This window comes from Salvia splendens, chromosome 8 (genome assembly GCF_004379255.2).
Source record: "Salvia splendens isolate huo1 chromosome 8, SspV2, whole genome shotgun sequence".
Taxonomy (NCBI): Eukaryota; Viridiplantae; Streptophyta; class Magnoliopsida; order Lamiales; family Lamiaceae; genus Salvia; species Salvia splendens.
The window spans coordinates 8,304,666-8,321,988 of NC_056039.1; the positions used below are offsets into that span (position 1 = coordinate 8,304,666).

Consider the following 17,323-nt stretch of genomic DNA (forward strand, 5'->3'; position numbering starts at 1 on the left):
ATTATTAAATTTATCAAACATTGTGACTGTTAACAGAAAATAGTTATTTTAGATCAAACAAAATCAAAATAATACGTTAGAGACCAAAAAATCATAAACTTATTAAATGGAACTAAATTTTTTTTAAGGCAAATGTAAAGAATCAAAATTGGACTTTAGCCAAAATTAAATAAACATTTAAAATTTAAAAATTGAATGGGAATAGATTTCCTTAAAAAATGGTGAATCATTGCATACGTAAGCACCAGCTAACCAGGATTGTTAAGAAAAGGAATTCCGATGTGTTGGTGAGAAGGGTAGGTTTAAAATTGTAATCAATCCCACGGAATGCACGCAAAAAATATCTTCTTTATATACGCAATCGGATCCCTCTTCTTCTGCACAATCATCTCCCTCATTTACTCAAACACAATCCAAATCGATCACCGATTATTCTCCCCCAACACGACGACGATGGCGGCAGCGATTCCAGAAACTTTCTACATCTCCCATGGCTCCCCGACTCTCTCAATCGACGACTCCCTCCCGGCCCGCCATTTCCTGAAATCCTTCCAACAGAAATGCTTTTCCCCCAAACCCAAGGCGATCCTGATAATCTCGGGCCATTGGGAGACCTCGGAGCCCGCGGTCAACGCCTTCTCCGGGCCGAGCGACACGATCTACGACTTTTACAACTTCCCCGAGCAGATGTACCGGCTCAAGTACCCGGCCCCCGGTTCGCCCGATCTGGCCAACCGGGTCAAGGGCCTATTGCTCAAATCCGGTTTCGAGACTGTCCACGTGGACAAGAAGCGGGGGCTGGACCACGGCGCGTGGGTCCCGCTCATGCTGATGTACCCGGAAGCCGACATCCCGGTGGTCCAGCTGTCGGTCCAGACCAACAAGGACGGCGCGCACCACTACCGCATGGGGCAGGCGCTGCGGCCGCTCAAGGACGACGGCGTCATGATCGTGGGATCCGGCGCCGCCACGCACAATCTGAGGAATATGAACCGCGACGGGAGGAAGACGGTGGATAAGTGGGCGGAGGAATTCGATAGCTGGGTGAAGGACGCGCTGGCGGAGGGGAGGTACGAGGACCTGAATAAGTACGAGGAGAAGGCTCCCAATGCTAAAATGGCGCATCCGTGGCCGGACCATTTCTACCCGCTGCACGTGGCCATGGGCGCCGCCGGGGAGAACACCACGGGGCAGCTCATCCACCATAGCTGGACGCACGGGACGCTTTCTTATGCTTCCTACAAGTTCGCTGCTAAGTAGTTCAATCTCTTTACTGTTTTAGTCGAGACCAAATTATATGCCTCGGGATGAATTGACGGTGTTGTAATTCGAATGTTTGATTTGAATTGGCATTTCACTCATTTATTTGTATTTATTTAGTGTGTCAAATCCATGTTAATTTAGTGTTTCCAGAAAACAGAGGTTTAGAGCTCTCGACTTTATTTTGTTAAATTCATTGTTTATTGGTTGGTGGCACCAACACCGCAGAGGTGATTGAGAAATCTGCTTAAAAGAAAGAATATAGACTCATGGATCCTGCATCTGTTCTGCCCGCAGAGGTGATCACGTTCTAATTTCTATATCCGGATTAGAGTCTCTTACAGTAAACATTCTACGGTTGGTGTTCACGTTTAATATTGCATCCTAATTCCTACAGTAGAAAAGACAGCCAAGGCTTCATAAAAAACAACTTTTGTGAAAGTAAAAAAAATCCTCAAATGTAAATACTTGTTTATTCATCTGTGTATTCTATCTACTTGTTTTAGAGAGTTTTAGAATCCGTTAAGAAGTTTTCTATTGAAAACGAACGCATCTCCTAGGTTGTGAACATATACGATGCAATAACAAATACACCTCAAGATTGTGACTATACAGATAGAGGAACTCCAACTCAGACTCAATACCACAAAAACTTGCCAACTACATCATTTAGTCCATGACCAACTTCAAGGTTAAAATATGCATTTTAATATCGGAGCGTTTACTTTGAATGTATGATGAACTGATTAAAATAATCAAGTTAAGTACACATATACTCCCCCGTCCCAATTAAGTTGATATAAAACTTTTGGACACGGAGGTTAAGAAATTGTGTTAAAAAGTATGAGAGAGGAATAAAGTAGGAAAGATAAACAGAGAATAAAGTAGGTAATGAAATAAAATAAGAGTGATTCGATATTTTGTTTTTTATCAAAAAAAGAAATGATTCAACTTTGTTAGGACATTGACGGAGGGAATATGATGTAGTATATGTTTGATGAATTGATTTATTTTGAACTTGTTCGACAATTTATTATTCAAATACTTAATCATATATTTTGTCAATAAGCTAGATAGTATTACACTCATGTTTATGACTAAATGAATCCAAGTTTAAAGGTCGCGCTATGGATAATTCGAACTGAGATCTTTTGTATTCTTCTTTATTTATTTTTGTAGTTAAGTTTTGCATGTTTGTCTTTCTTTGACATATGTAAAGTATTATAAGTGGCATATCCAAGTATCCAACATAGAACAAGGGGGTATAACTGTACCCTGAATACAAAGTTCTGGATCCGCCACAGAGTATTATAGTAATAGTAGTACTTACTACTCGAAGTTTGGAACCACTAACGAAACACCAATCCGTACTTAGAGAACATTATTTTTATTTTAGAGGTGGGAAGGGAAAGTTCATTACGATTTAGGGTGTAGCATTTAAAGCATTATCTTTAAGGGAAAAAAAAAGAAAAATTGAGAAGATATATTTCTTATTTATCTTTATAAACATGTAAATATACCTTCTAAAAAAAGTAGTGCACTCCAAAGAAATAAGATAATTTGATAAAGATATCCAAAATTAATTATCATATTTATCTTTGTATGGAAATGAAGTAAATATATATCTTTAAAAATGAAGAAGTTGTAATACATTTTCAAATATCATTTTCTATTGAATAATGAGTTTTTAACAAAGAAGTGATAAATATGACACTTATTTCCTCCTTTAGAGACAAGGGCAGATCCAGCCTATCAACCCCAGGGGCAAATGCCCCTCGTCCCTACTTCACCAATGCATATATATAGTACATAGATTTTAATTATATTATTCCCCCGTCTCTAAAAATTTATCACATTTTATTTTCTACACTTGTTTTAGAAAAATAATAATAATAAATAACTAAAGTGAAGAGATGGTAAAATAAAAGAGAGAATAATATAAAGAATACTCTCATATACGTTATTCTCTCTCTTATTTTACCCTCTCTCCACTTTAGCTATTTATTATCATTTTTTTAAACGAGTGCAGAAAATGAAATGTGACAAATTTTCAGAGACGGAAGGAGTATATCTATAAACTACACTAAATGCCTCCTATCATATATATATATATAGAGAGTCTCATTATTCACAAATCCACTCTTAAAGACCGAACCACCGAACCATACCAAATTAGGGTTTTTAGATCTAGTTTTTTATGGATGAGAGGCACAAATTTATCAATTATTTTCGCCTTCATCACGAGTCTATTTTAATTCATCCGAAGGTAAATAAGTCATACTAACATGTTACGAAGATTTAACTTCATTCCAGTAGGTTTTTACTTCATTCCAGTAGGTTTTTACTTCATTCCAGTAGGATTATTACTTCATTCCAATACGTAAATGCGGTTTCGCCGTCGCGTGCCGTTCTTTCTCTCTACAATATCTATCACCACCGCCACAACGCTGATATGGTGTAATAAACACATGGAATGATGTAATAAATTATTGGAATGAAGTATGTGTAGAAGCATTTGAAGTCCTACTGGAATGAAGTAAAGACTTTATCCAATGAAGTAATAACGTTTCTGAATGAAGTAATAAACGCACTTGAATAAATTACATTTTTAATGTAAATAAAGTAAAAACTCAGGTCAATGAATTCAAATGAAACATATGTTGAATCATTTCAAAATCTACTGGAAGAAAGTAAAAACATGTTGTAGTTTCAAGGTATTACGTACGGAATGAAATAATAAACCTATACAATGAAGTAAAATGGGCTTGTAATGAAGACCGAAAAATTTACACAACAACACATCTCATAAAAAACTATATCTAATGGCCCAGATTTGGTCTCTAGTTCGGTCTTTAAAATTGGTTCTACATTGATCACAATTCTCTCTCTCTCTCTCTCTCTCTCTCTCTCTCTCTCTATATATATATATATATATATATATATATATATATATATATATATATAGGGATATGATAAAATAAAAATACATTTAAATCCAGAAATGCAGCCCAAATCTTGGCCTTAGGATTAGATGATCTAATGGTCAATAATTAACCAAAAACACGTAAGGTCATAATTAAGCAATTTTAAGTCATTATAATATTTGGGTTTAATGTCATGCTAAGATCATTTTAGGTCATGCTTTGTTAGCATGACCTAAAAATTAACTAACTATGACCTAAAAGTGCCCTACGTATGATATTGTTCTGCGTTTCTATATTTAAATCTAATTTTCATAGATCAAAACCCTATATATATATATGTAAAATTTTCCATCACACTATTCTCTTCGTCCCATAAAAATAGTAATATTTGAGACGACACGAGTTTTAATGTTTAATTGGTCAAGTGAAAAAATAATAAAGAAAAGATAATTGAAGTATTTATATAGAGAATGAGACTCGCCTAATTAAAGATAAATAAATTACTAAAAATAGAAATTAGCTATTTTTATACGACATAGTACTAAAATTGAAAAAAACTCTATTTTTATAGAATTGTTATGAGACATAAGAGTATATTTTTGCTCCTCCTAAAGTGAAAGCTACACCCTTGATTAGAGATGCTCATAAAATTTGAAGTATATTAGCTAAATTCCAAAGAGTAGGGTTTGAAGTATATTAGCAACAAAGCTTGTTACGAATAAAATGTTTTTGTAATCATGTACACTGTTGGAGTACATAATAAAAATAAAAGTTTTGATCTTTCAATTTTTCAAAAAAAGTAACTAACTTTTTTTATAGCATTTTTGGTATTTCGTGATGAAAATAATCTTAGATAACAAACATATGATTTTTGGGCCATAGAGGGCATTTCATTTACATAGTACTCCATCCGTTCCATGTTAGAGAGAGAGAGATGAGATTTTTATAATACTATCATTTTAGGTCATTTTCGTGTAAGCTCGAAAATATCCTATATGGCAATAATGTGAAAAATGTATTTTTTTGAGGGTATGTTGGAGTGAAAATCAGTGTCAGATACCAAAAATGTAATTTTCAGGTACCAAAGATGCTACTATAAAAGATATCAAGGACAAATTTTATGCGAAACTGAAATATCATATACCAATTTTGAAGTTCACTCTAAGAATAAATGTACGAATAATGTGACCTTGATTTTTGAAAACAAATATGTCAAATACTGAAATTCAGTTTCTTACTTTTATTTTGAAGATAATTTGAACAATGCAAATCAAACTCATATCATGTTGCAATAGTTTCTTCTTCTACTTTTTATTTTGAAGATAATTTATAAAGCACGAATCAAGCTCATCTGATGTTGCAAAAGTTTCTTACATTTTATCTTGAAAATAATCTGTAAAACACAAATCAAGTTCATCTCATATTTTAAAAGTTTCTCAAATTTTATCTTGAAGATAATCTGTACAGCACAAATCAAGCTCATCTCATGTAAATAACGTGCAAATAACGTTGAAGTAACATTCCCTAAAAAAAACCATGGAAACAACATTTATGTAGGAGTGCTACAGTGGATTTATTTATGAGCTATTAGCCTATTAATCCTAAAATTACAAACTTTAATCAAAATTTAAGTATTTTTAATGTACTCAAATTTTTATCACAACAATATAGAATTCCATCAAAATTTAGGAATAATTTTTAAACTCAAGTATCACCACCAGTTACACGCATTCAAAGCGACATCATTTCTTTTATTGATCGATTTGTTTACCCACGTAATTAGATGGGACACGTCGAACTCAGTTTAGAGGAAAATTGATTGTGCAAAATTCGCTATTAATTGTAATTTCATAATGTTAAAATTTATTATTATAATAACCCTGTTATTTATTTGGAAAAGATAAATTAATATAGGTGGTAATTTGACCAAAAACCTGAGGACGAGGAGGTAATTGCGCAATGGTATATAGACGTTGCGTTGTGCTAACGCGGCTAGGGCAGGCAAAGCAGAGTAAAAGACGCCGCAGCTCTTTAAAAAATCCGCCTATTTTCACCCGTCAGATCCCAATTGATCCTACGGCCATGATAGACCTAATCCCACCACTTTTAATCAGACAATTCAGGTAGTATAAATTTGCGAGCCCTCTCACAATACTACTCTCTCATTTTCAAAAACCTCACGGCGGACTCTGAGCTACTTCTCCAACTCTAAGGTACGCAATTTCACTTTATCTCAGCGTTTGTGCGTTGTATATGTATAAATCTGCAAAATGTGTATCATTTCAACTTTTAAATATTTGAAATCCGATAATTCTGTTTATTTATGGATGTGTAGTTATTTGTTGGTTTATCGTATGCTTTAAATTTTATCTGCTCGTTTAATGAATTACTTACTTCTTTTCATTCAATTATCTTATGGAATTGCGTATACCGATTCATTTCCGTTATGAATTTAAGCTTGCATGCTTAATTTGATGTCTTTTAATACACGTGCTTCTATGCCTATGTGGATTGAGTTCTTTGATGTATCGAGCTACAGATCTGAACTTGTGTTTTCCGCATGTTACTAGGTGTCGTTTTGTAATCCTGAATAGTTGAACTTTCAGTAGAAAATATTAGACGATTATTAAGGGATGGATGTTATTATTTGCTTGCTTGTTTTGGAGTTTTCAATTATTTATTAGTAATTAGACCAATAGTTTAAGCTGTTTGGTTTTATCGTAATAATAATGTTTGTTGTTGCAGTATTATTTGCTGAGAAATCATGGGTAAAGAGAAGACTCACATTAACATTGTGGTCATTGGCCACGTCGACTCTGGAAAGTCGACCACCACTGGTCACTTGATCTACAAGCTTGGTGGTATTGACAAGCGTGTGATTGAGAGGTTCGAGAAGGAGGCTGCTGAGATGAACAAGAGGTCATTCAAGTATGCTTGGGTGCTCGACAAACTCAAGGCTGAGCGTGAACGTGGTATCACCATTGATATTGCCTTGTGGAAGTTTGAGACCACCAAGTACTACTGCACCGTCATTGATGCTCCCGGACATCGTGACTTTATCAAGAACATGATTACGGGTACCTCACAGGCTGACTGTGCTGTCCTCATTATTGACTCCACCACTGGTGGTTTTGAGGCAGGTATCTCCAAGGATGGGCAGACCCGTGAGCACGCGCTGCTTGCTTTCACTCTTGGAGTGAAACAAATGATTTGCTGCTGTAACAAGGTAAAATCTATTTAATTAACTTGTATATTTTTGTAGCATCTAACATTTTATCTGTACACAGCTTGACTTATTGCTACCATTATCATGCAGATGGATGCCACCACACCTAAATACTCCAAGGCTAGGTTTGATGAAATTATTAAGGAAGTTGCCTCCTACCTCAAGAAGGTTGGATATAATCCCGAGAAAATCCCATTCGTTCCTATTTCTGGGTTTGAGGGAGATAACATGATTGAGAGGTCCACCAACCTTGACTGGTACAAGGGCCCAACCCTTCTTGAGGCACTTGACCAGATATTGGAGCCCAAGAGACCATCAGACAAGCCTCTCCGTCTCCCACTTCAGGATGTTTACAAGATTGGTGGTATTGGTACCGTGCCTGTGGGTCGTGTTGAGACTGGTGTTATCAAGCCTGGTATGGTTGTCACCTTTGCCCCATCTGGTTTGACAACTGAAGTCAAGTCAGTTGAGATGCACCACGAGGCCTTGCAAGAGGCTCTTCCTGGTGACAATGTGGGGTTCAACGTGAAGAACGTTGCAGTCAAGGACTTGAAGCGTGGGTATGTTGCCTCCAACTCCAAGGATGATCCCGCCAAGGAAGCTGCCAACTTCACTTCCCAGGTCATCATCATGAACCACCCGGGACAGATTGGAAATGGATATGCCCCAGTGCTCGATTGCCACACCTCTCACATTGCAGTGAAGTTTGCTGAGATCTTGACCAAGATTGACAGGCGATCTGGTAAGGAACTGGAGAAGGAGCCCAAGTTCCTGAAGAATGGTGATGCTGGTATGATTAAGATGGTTCCGACCAAACCCATGGTGGTGGAAACCTTCTCTGCGTACCCTCCTCTTGGACGATTTGCTGTCCGTGACATGCGACAGACTGTTGCTGTTGGTGTCATCAAGAGCGTTGAGAAGAAGGACCCAACTGGTGCCAAGGTTACCAAGGCTGCTGTCAAGAAGGGAGCAAAGTGAAAAGGTTGACGACCATTTCAACCTTAATTTTGGTTACTTCCCTGAGGTTTCAAATTTTGCAATTTTTCAGTTTTACTTTCTGTTGGTTTGGCGAGATTGCTACTAGTGTTTTAGAGCTTGAGATGGAGACTCTCTTAACAATTTGAACTTATTTTCCTTCCTTTTTATCTTGCTTTCTGAAGGCTTTTTATGATACACGAGTTTTTTTATGCTCTTGGAAACCTTTTTTACTAATTTCTATCAAAACAAGGTAATGAGAAGGAACCATTGTTGTAAAAGCGCAAGAATCCCCAAAAGAGAACACCTATATATTTAGATTGGTATATATTTACACAGGTACTTATAAACAGTCGAAAATCATAGGAAGCCAAAGGTATCATATTCATAGAGGTAATTTACAAGGGATCATCAGAGAGTTGTTCTTTTGTTGTTGCTTGAAGTGTTTCTTATAGATCAATTTTTGTTTTGTGATTCAACATCCATAGTTCCTGAGACAGTTAGTTTCCAAAGCTGAATATAGAGCAAGCTATGATATTGTAGCGCCGTGATCACACATTCAAACAATAGTACCGCATTCCACACGCCATGACTGAAATATGGACTGTTGAGTTGATACATTTCCTCTTCCAAGATGATCTACTTTTCTTTTCTATTTTTGCTTTAATCCTAATACAAATAAGTAACTCATTTCTCATCATGAAAATAAGTTACTTTATTTTCTCTTCATTTACACACAAAATAACATTATAAAATCAGGGACGGATATAGGTGGAGTCAGGCAGGGTTGACTGACCCCACTAAAGAGCCACTAGAATCGGGCCTAGGGGCTTCTGCCGACTCTGCTGCAGTCTGATCTGACCTCATGAGGCCACGAAGAAGAAGAAAAAAAAAGAGGAACAGAACTCCTATATGCCCACAAAATACTTGCAGGTGAAGACCAATTGTCCCATAGACCAGTATCTTTGTTGTTTGAATATTTTAACATTAATCATTATTATTCACAATTTTACATATTCAAAAATCAAGTAATTGAATTAAACAATTGATCATCATTATTCGAAGAATTGAATAACCTCTTAATTTGATGAATACTATTAATGTTATTGTATGGTCTTTTCTATTCTTTCCTTTTTTATATTTATGTCTTGCATTCTCATCTTTATCTCATGAGTCATGAATATACTATGTTGAATGATAATATAAAAATGTATATACATATTAATCTATTTCATACTCCCTCCGTCCCATAATAGATATCATACTTTCCTTTTTAGTTTGTCCAACAAAAGATGTCATATTTTCCTTTTTGAAAAAAACTCTCTCTCACATTAATATTTATATACTATTTACTCTCTCCAACTAACACACAAAATAACATCTCGTAAAATCCCGTGCCAATTCCCAAGTGTGTCATCCACTATGGAACGGAGGGAGTATAATTGTTGTAAGCATATTAACAAATTGCAATATAGCAATTGTTTTCTTTATTGTTTGTTTGCATAGATTAAAATTTATTTTTTAAATACAAATTTATTTCTTTTGTGCCAAGTAAGTATAACTCATCTTTTAGACAATACTGTGAATTGTATCAGTAGTGAGGGATCCATAAACTACAGCTCGTGGGGTCGGACTCGACATTAAAAAAAATTAATTAATAATAATAAAATAATTATTTTATAAAATGCATTAAAATTTAAGTAGTTATAGTTAATTTTATAAAGTTCATTTGTTCAACTACTCAAATCATGAGTATCAGTATTTTTCTAGTTATGTTTGTTATTGCAAAAAATAAAAATACAAATAAATTTGTATTTAAAAATTAAATTTTAATCTATGCAAACAAACAATAAAGAAAACAAATGCTATATTGCAATTTGTTATGTTTACAATAATTATACTCCCTCTGTCCCATAATGGATGACACACTTGGGAATTCACACGAGATTTTATGACATGTTATTTTGTGTATTTGTTGGAGAGAGAAAATAGTATTTAAATATTAATGTGTGAGAGATCTTTTTCCTAAAAAAAATATGACATCTTTTATTGGACAAATTAGAAAGGAAAGTATAACATCTATTGTGGGACGGGTTGAAGTGTGAAATGGATTAATATGTATATACATTTTTATATTATCATTCAACATAGTATATTCATGACTCATGAGATAAAAATGAGAATGCAAGACGTAAACATAAAAAAGTAAAAGGAAAGAATAGAAAAGACCATACAATAACATTAAGAGTACAACTCCCTTTTGGTCCAAAACACATAGTCAAAATTACGAATTTTATCCATTATATTCATTTTCCGATTTTCGGGTCCATAACATATGAAAATCGCTCCCGGTTTGATCCTGTTTGGACTGCTCAGTTAAAATGCGGAAGTCAACCGTTAATTAGTAAAAGTTTGACTAGATCGTTGTGATATGTTTATGTTTTAGACCTTCATTTTCGACGATCGTTGTGCATGATATGAAATGCAAATGAAATGAAGTGCAACTAGCCGAATATATCGAGTTGAAATTAAAAAATAAAAAGTAAAAAAATAAAATAAAAAATTGAAAAATGCTCTCGTCCGTCGGGTGCCCGCAATAGCGGACGAGCTGACGAACAAGCGGCAAACCCGACGGACGAGGGGTCGTCCGCCCAGCTCGTCCACGAGCGGCTCGCTCGTCTGCCGGCTCGTCCACTATTGTGGATGCAACGGAACTGTCACGCCGTTCAGTTTCAAATTTTTAAAAGTCAAAATAAAAATAAATCGTACTATATGTAACGGAACTGTCACGCCGTTCAGTTTCAAACTAAACTTCCCTTCAGCACCAGTCCGTCGCAGGCAATACTTACACGTGACGCCATCAATATTTACGAAATTGCCCTGCCGTCAGAGGCGGTGTTCCAACGGTCACCCGCCCGCACAAACCGTCATCCACCATACACCATGACCACCAACTCCTCTTCCTCTCCCACCACCGCCGATTCCGCCGAAGAGCCCGCGAAAATCCCCATCGACATCATCAGCGAAGAGGAAATGGCTCTCATCGAAGCTGCCCTGGCCGCCGCCGCCGCCGCCACCGCCACCGCCATGCCTGCTTCTCACCTCCACAGAAATTCGAAATCACTCCGCTCCATCACTCTCTTGTCCAAGCGCGGGATATCCGCTTGCACATCTACCAGCCCGCCCGACATCGAGGATTCGGGCCGGGCCTGCGGGTCCAGTCCTCAGAAGAATAAGAGGGTTGTAGTGCTTGAGTCATTTCTGCATCGATTCCGAAAGGGCAGAGGCTTGTCCGTCACCGATCTTACCGGCACGGTATCGTAGCTTTCCCAAATTCCTTAAAAGCAGTATTTTCTGGTTTTTGCCTAAAAATTGATTTTGAAATTTCATGGATTGTGTGAAGGGTTTTGCGAGTGCTGACCTCGTGAATTGCAGTAGCTAAGGTTCACTATACAAAATATTAATCATAAGCAGAGTACATCCACGTGCAAATATTTGTCATGTTTATACATTTTTGTTTCTCTGTTTGATTTAGGAATGGTGTGAAAAACAAACGGAGTTTATTCTACTCTTTGGTAAACCGAAAAGGACGAAAGCTATGAAAGCAGGTAGTGCGCGGCATGTAGTACTTGAAGAAGAGGTATGTTTCAAATGCATATACTCTACTTATTTATGTGAAATGTGAAATGTATTTGACTACTTTTCAAAATGGAAACTGTATGCATCTTGCATTTTCTTTTCTGTGTTGGATATGTGAATATGCTCCACTGTTTGATTGTTTGTTTGATTCTTAATTTTAATATGAATTTTGACAATTATCTTTGCAAATATATGAGGTACGAAACAGTAGTAGTGTATTTATGCATCTTCTCTTGTATGATTGCTGGCAGGATAAGGATATATGACCTTTGTTTTGAATGTGGGCAGGTAATTAAAAGGGTGAAAGTTCAGGTTGATAGTGCTGAAGATGTGTGGGCTCTTAAATTAATGAATTTCATTGTCGGTAGCAATCAACTATTGTTTGATGGATTAACACGCGAGTTACCTTTGTAAGTTTCTGTATATTTCTTACTTTCATAGGTGACTAAGTAAGTGGTATTCTCTTCTATTAGACAATGATGGAGATGAATGTCTTTCGCCATGGGTTGTTTGTCTCATTTTGGTCAGAACTTTGCCACCTTCATGAATCATGAGAAAGTTTTACCAAATGAGAAAGTTTTACTTACCCGAATCCCCTGTCATGTGATGTGTAGCGTATTTTTATAACCAATTACTAATTCTTTTTGCACTTGGTTTGACGATTGTTATGTGGACATGTTTGCTTATCTTGTTAATGTGCAAAAATGTACTGTATTTAAAATGCTGAATATATATGGAGAGTATGGGTTGTTTATGTTGACTATCTTGTGCATTTTTACATGATGTCCTTTCAGAGTAGGCTTTGTAGAAGGTGTATGGATGGTGGGGATAATTGATGAACTTCGGATGCCTGTATCCGAGTCCACGAGATTTCCAGTATTAGTTGACACCAAAACTCGTGTCCGGCCGACCCTTCCAGGTGAACCACAAAAAAGGAATGGAAGGTAGAGGCTACTCACAATTGATTAAACAGCTCCCTTTTACTTTCTCCTCCTCTGAGCCATCTAGTCAAAATCTTTGTGGCAGGTTTCAACTTATGTGCTACAAGTATATGTGGGACACTTTAGTTGCAGACGAATTTCCCACCAAAAAGTTCTTTGATTTCTTTTCATTGAATCCCAATCATATTTTATCTCCAGAAATTAGAGATAACACAACCAAATCAGGCTTTCCGTCAGAGGTAAATGATTTCTTCCCGACGACAGCATTCACTTTGACTTTTTGCATATGGAAATTTTGACCAATGAATCTAACAGATATTATGAAGCATAAGCTTCCAATTACACCATAAGAGAACTGGGGGTTTCCCATTTCTCTTTAGTACAGAAGCTGAAAGTTCTCATAAGTAGTTGTGGTGTTACTTGAAACATACCTGATTATATTGCTGGGATGCAATTCAAGATATATTGATTGCTTAAGACATCAACTAGTGATTGTGAGCGAAGAAAATGAAAGTCAAGTTGTTTGAGCGCGCGCGCGAGAGAGAGAGGGCATGGCGTACAGTAAAATCTTAATTATAATAACTTACTGATTGCAAAATTTACAAAAATAAACTAAAACAAAACAGTTATAACTTAAAAAATTGGTTCTTGCTTTTTTCATGACATTCATGTTGTTGTTGTTCTTCACGCAGACTCTGGGTGATGTGGTACGGTATTTTGGAAATAGTTGTAGGTCGCTGCCTATGGCTCGTGACCAGCTATTGTTGAGGTGAGCTTGCATTAGCTTTGTAGTTATTCGTCTTTTGCAGTGTCTATGGGCTGGTCTAATTTAGCATACTGTCCTTTAAATCAAAATAAATTGACAATTTAACTGGGCGGCTTTTTGGAGTTCATCTTGATTTCAGTTGTAGGTGAAATGAAGTATGAGATGGCAGTGGAAGTCTAGTTCATTATAAATTTTTCCCATGTTCTTATATAGTGCATGTCCTATTAAATCTGTTATCAACATTTTCTTCATGCATACTTCTGTACACATCGCATAGACCGTTACAAGGAGGGTTTTTCCTTAAACAGGTATGAGTTACAGGAGGATCATTCCTTAATAGGAGAAGATGAATTCGTGTATGACCCTGATTTGGTCAAAGATCAAATTAAGTCATGTCTCGAGTTTTGGCTGGGCAAGAGAGAAGCCAGTTACCCTCCTATGGAGGAGCTCTGGAAGTGCAAGTTCTGCAAGTTCACCTCCGTATGTCCAATTAACTCGGACCCAGACGATTCTCCAATTAAAAAGGGTGAAGACATTCCTTTGCCCGACCTGACACCTAAGTAAGCCATTCTTGATACTTGGTAAAGAAAATGAGCGGTTTGATAATTTCCTTGATTCTTGGTGGGGCTGTTACTATTGATTTCACCCATTAGGAGGATTTAATAAGTGGTTTAATTTTAATGAGCAGTTTAATACTGTTGTATAGTTCATTGTTATAACATAGGATCAAATGTCAAATAGGAAGTTGTGATATTGTATTTATTTTTACTGCTGCATTGTAAAAATGCACCTCAACTGTCCCATAAATGAAAGAGGAGGTATACATTTGATCTTTTGTTCTTTTCTTGTATTGCCCTGAGTTACATTCAATTTTCCCCAGGTTCAGTATGACAAGCAATGAATTATTTTACCAGGCTTCATACCAAAAACAAAAACACTTAGGGCACCCGCAACGCGTCTCGCGGGTGTCCCTTATCTCGTCCCTTCGAGACGAGACGGCCGCAGGACGCGTTGCAGCATCCCGTCTCGTCCCCAGCCCGCCGAGATGCCCGTCCCACCGAGACGGCGCGCGAGCTATCTCGCCACGCGCTCGCGCGCTCCGGCGCTATGCGTGACGCCCACTCGCCTGCCCGCGAGTGGGCGTCGTCACGCTGACGCAATAAATCATTTTTTTTAAAAATTCGAATTTAATAAAAAAAATTAAAAACGGTCATATGACCGTTCAACGGTAATTTTAAAATAAATTAATTTTTTTTCTTTTTTTATTCTATAAATATTCATCTTTCACACACATAAACACACATCTATTCTTCTCAAATCATCTCTCTTTCCTCTCCAATTTTCATCTCAAATTATCTCTTTTATTCTTCTACCAAAGTTAATCCATTCATGGATTCATTTGAGCAAATGCGTCGAATAATAGAAGAATCACTTGAAGAAGATTGACGTAGGGAGGCGGAGGAAGCCACGCCGCCCCAAAGACGATCCCGGACTTACATCCATCGTAACCGGGAGGAAGCCGCTGCAAGGTTAGTACGCGACTACTTCTGTGATAACCCGGTATGGGGAGATACATACTTCCGTCGTTGTTTCCGCATGCGGCGACCGCTATTTCTCCACATCGCAAATACATTGGCAGCCCGGGAAGAGTTCTTCCAAGAAGGGTTCGACGCCGTCGGCCGTCCCAGCCACACGACGCTGCAGAAATGTACTGCAGCAATCCGTCAGCTTGCGACTAGACAAACGGCAGATTTGTTCGATGAATACCTCTACATTGGAGAAAGCACTGGGATAATGTGCTTGATGCAATTCTGCAAAGACGTCCGGGCAGCTTTCACCGATGAATTTTCTCCGGAAGCCAAGAAGTGCAAGGATTCCCCAGGATGCTTTGCAGCATCGATTGCATGCATTGGCAATGGAAGAATTTCCTTGTGGCGTGGAGGGGGTCATACACGAGCGGCCACAAAGACACCCACCTCATCGTTATACTCGAGGCCGTTGCCGACTACCGGCTATGGATTTGGCATGCGTACTTCGGGGTCCCCGGATCGAACAACGACGTCAACGTGCTCAACCAATCCGACCTCTTCGCCGAAGTTTTGGATGGTAAAGCGACTGCCATCAACTTCATCGCTAACAACCGGCGGTATAAAATGGGGTACTATCTTGCCGACGACATCTACCCGAAGTGGCCAACCTTCGTGAAGACGTTCAACAGGCCAGTAAATGAAAAACAGGCTCTATTTGCGCAGAAGCAGGAGGCTGCTCGCAAGGATGTGGAGAGGGCGTTCGGAGTTCTCCAAGCGCGCTTCAACATTATCAAAGCCCTGGCTCGTACGTGGTTCATGGAGAGTATGGTCGACATCATGTATACGTGCATAATCTTGCACAACATGATTGTCGCCGACGAAGGACCCGAGGCGAGAAATTGGTTCGACCCAGAAACCCCGGGAAGCTCTACCGCAAGTAGTCCGCCTCGCAGTGGAGTGCATCCGTCTTTGCAAGATCGGTTGTCTATTCGGGCCAGGACACGTGATTCTACTGCCCACGCCCAACTCCAAGATGATCTAATGGAGCACATTTGGGCAAAATTTGGCAACCGATAGACGCACATGATCTTTCTTCTGCTTCTTTGCGCTTTGAGATTTTGAATTTAGAGAGAGTGGCGAAAGCAATTAAATTATGTATTTTTAAATTTTTTAGGATTTTTAATCATTTTTTTTTATTTTTTTAAGAATTTTATGTTGTAATTTTATTTTATTTAATTAAATGTGTTTTTATTAAATGAATTTGTTGGAAATAAAAATAAAAAAATGAAATTGAATGAATAGTAAATTAAGAGATGGTTAAGAGACGGATAAGAGATGAAGGGTTGCAGGTTCTGTCTCTTAGTTAAGAGATGGAGTGAAAAGTACAGTGAGATTCATGAATAGTTAAGGGATGAGATAGTTAAAAGACGAATAAGAGATGCGGATGACATTAAATTTATACATCATTCCGCCCTATTTTAAGATTTTTCCGCAAGGAACTCTAAGTTGTATTTTGAATAATTTGAGAATTTGATCAAAGTTCTCTTTTTGTTCAAAGTGATATATTCAAACCCCTGTTAAAATAATAATAAATCCTCTTAAAATAAATCCACTTAAAAATTAGGCCACATAAACTTGACCAAATTAAAGGACAGTAAACAAGTAAACTAAAAAATCATGAAAATGTTTAAAATCTTTTAGCTATTAAAATATTCATTATTAAATTGGGTAAAATACGTACATACACACACGAAATTAATGGGTTTGGATCTTATTGGATGGACCCAATAAAAACATGATGATTTTGGATCGAGTTTGGGTTGGGCGGGGCTAAAAAATAAAATTATTATTTTGATAATTTTGTTAATTAAAAAATATTATACTTAATTTTTATTATTTAGATTTAAATTCTGATCAATTAATCATGGTATGCATGCCAAACTAAATTATATTGATTGACTAACATTAACGACATGGCTGACAATTTTTTCCATAAGATGAAAATTGGACATAAACATGCGCGAATTAATAGAATGAGACATAATAAGAATTCGATGAGACCT

At 37.2% G+C, this 17,323-nt stretch overlaps 3 protein-coding genes across 3 annotated transcripts; all 3 read left to right on the forward strand.

Moving 5' to 3' along the window:
* The first annotated feature begins 304 nt into the window (after window positions 1-304).
* On the forward strand, window positions 305-1,375 carry LOC121745197 (4,5-DOPA dioxygenase extradiol-like). Its single transcript, XM_042139005.1, has one exon. It carries the CDS (start codon window positions 328-330, stop codon window positions 1,258-1,260), a length of 933 nt encoding a protein of 310 aa, XP_041994939.1. The 5' UTR covers window positions 305-327; the 3' UTR covers window positions 1,261-1,375.
* Window positions 1,376-6,257: 4,882 nt separating this feature from the next.
* LOC121744754 (elongation factor 1-alpha-like) lies at window positions 6,258-8,597 on the forward strand. Its single transcript, XM_042138377.1, has 3 exons — window positions 6,258-6,397; window positions 6,930-7,410; window positions 7,501-8,597. The coding sequence occupies exons 2-3, from the start codon at window positions 6,949-6,951 to the stop codon at window positions 8,386-8,388; spliced, it is 1,350 nt and encodes a 449-aa protein (XP_041994311.1). The 5' UTR covers window positions 6,258-6,397; window positions 6,930-6,948; the 3' UTR covers window positions 8,389-8,597.
* A 2,570-nt stretch (window positions 8,598-11,167) lies between these two features.
* Window positions 11,168-14,572, forward strand: LOC121743166 (exonuclease V, chloroplastic-like). The gene is made up of 7 exons (XM_042136391.1): window positions 11,168-11,700; window positions 11,921-12,025; window positions 12,313-12,434; window positions 12,819-12,968; window positions 13,051-13,204; window positions 13,658-13,734; window positions 14,040-14,572. The coding sequence occupies exons 1-7, from the start codon at window positions 11,329-11,331 to the stop codon at window positions 14,293-14,295; spliced, it is 1,236 nt and encodes a 411-aa protein (XP_041992325.1). The 5' UTR covers window positions 11,168-11,328; the 3' UTR covers window positions 14,296-14,572.
* Window positions 14,573-17,323: the final 2,751 nt, after the last annotated feature.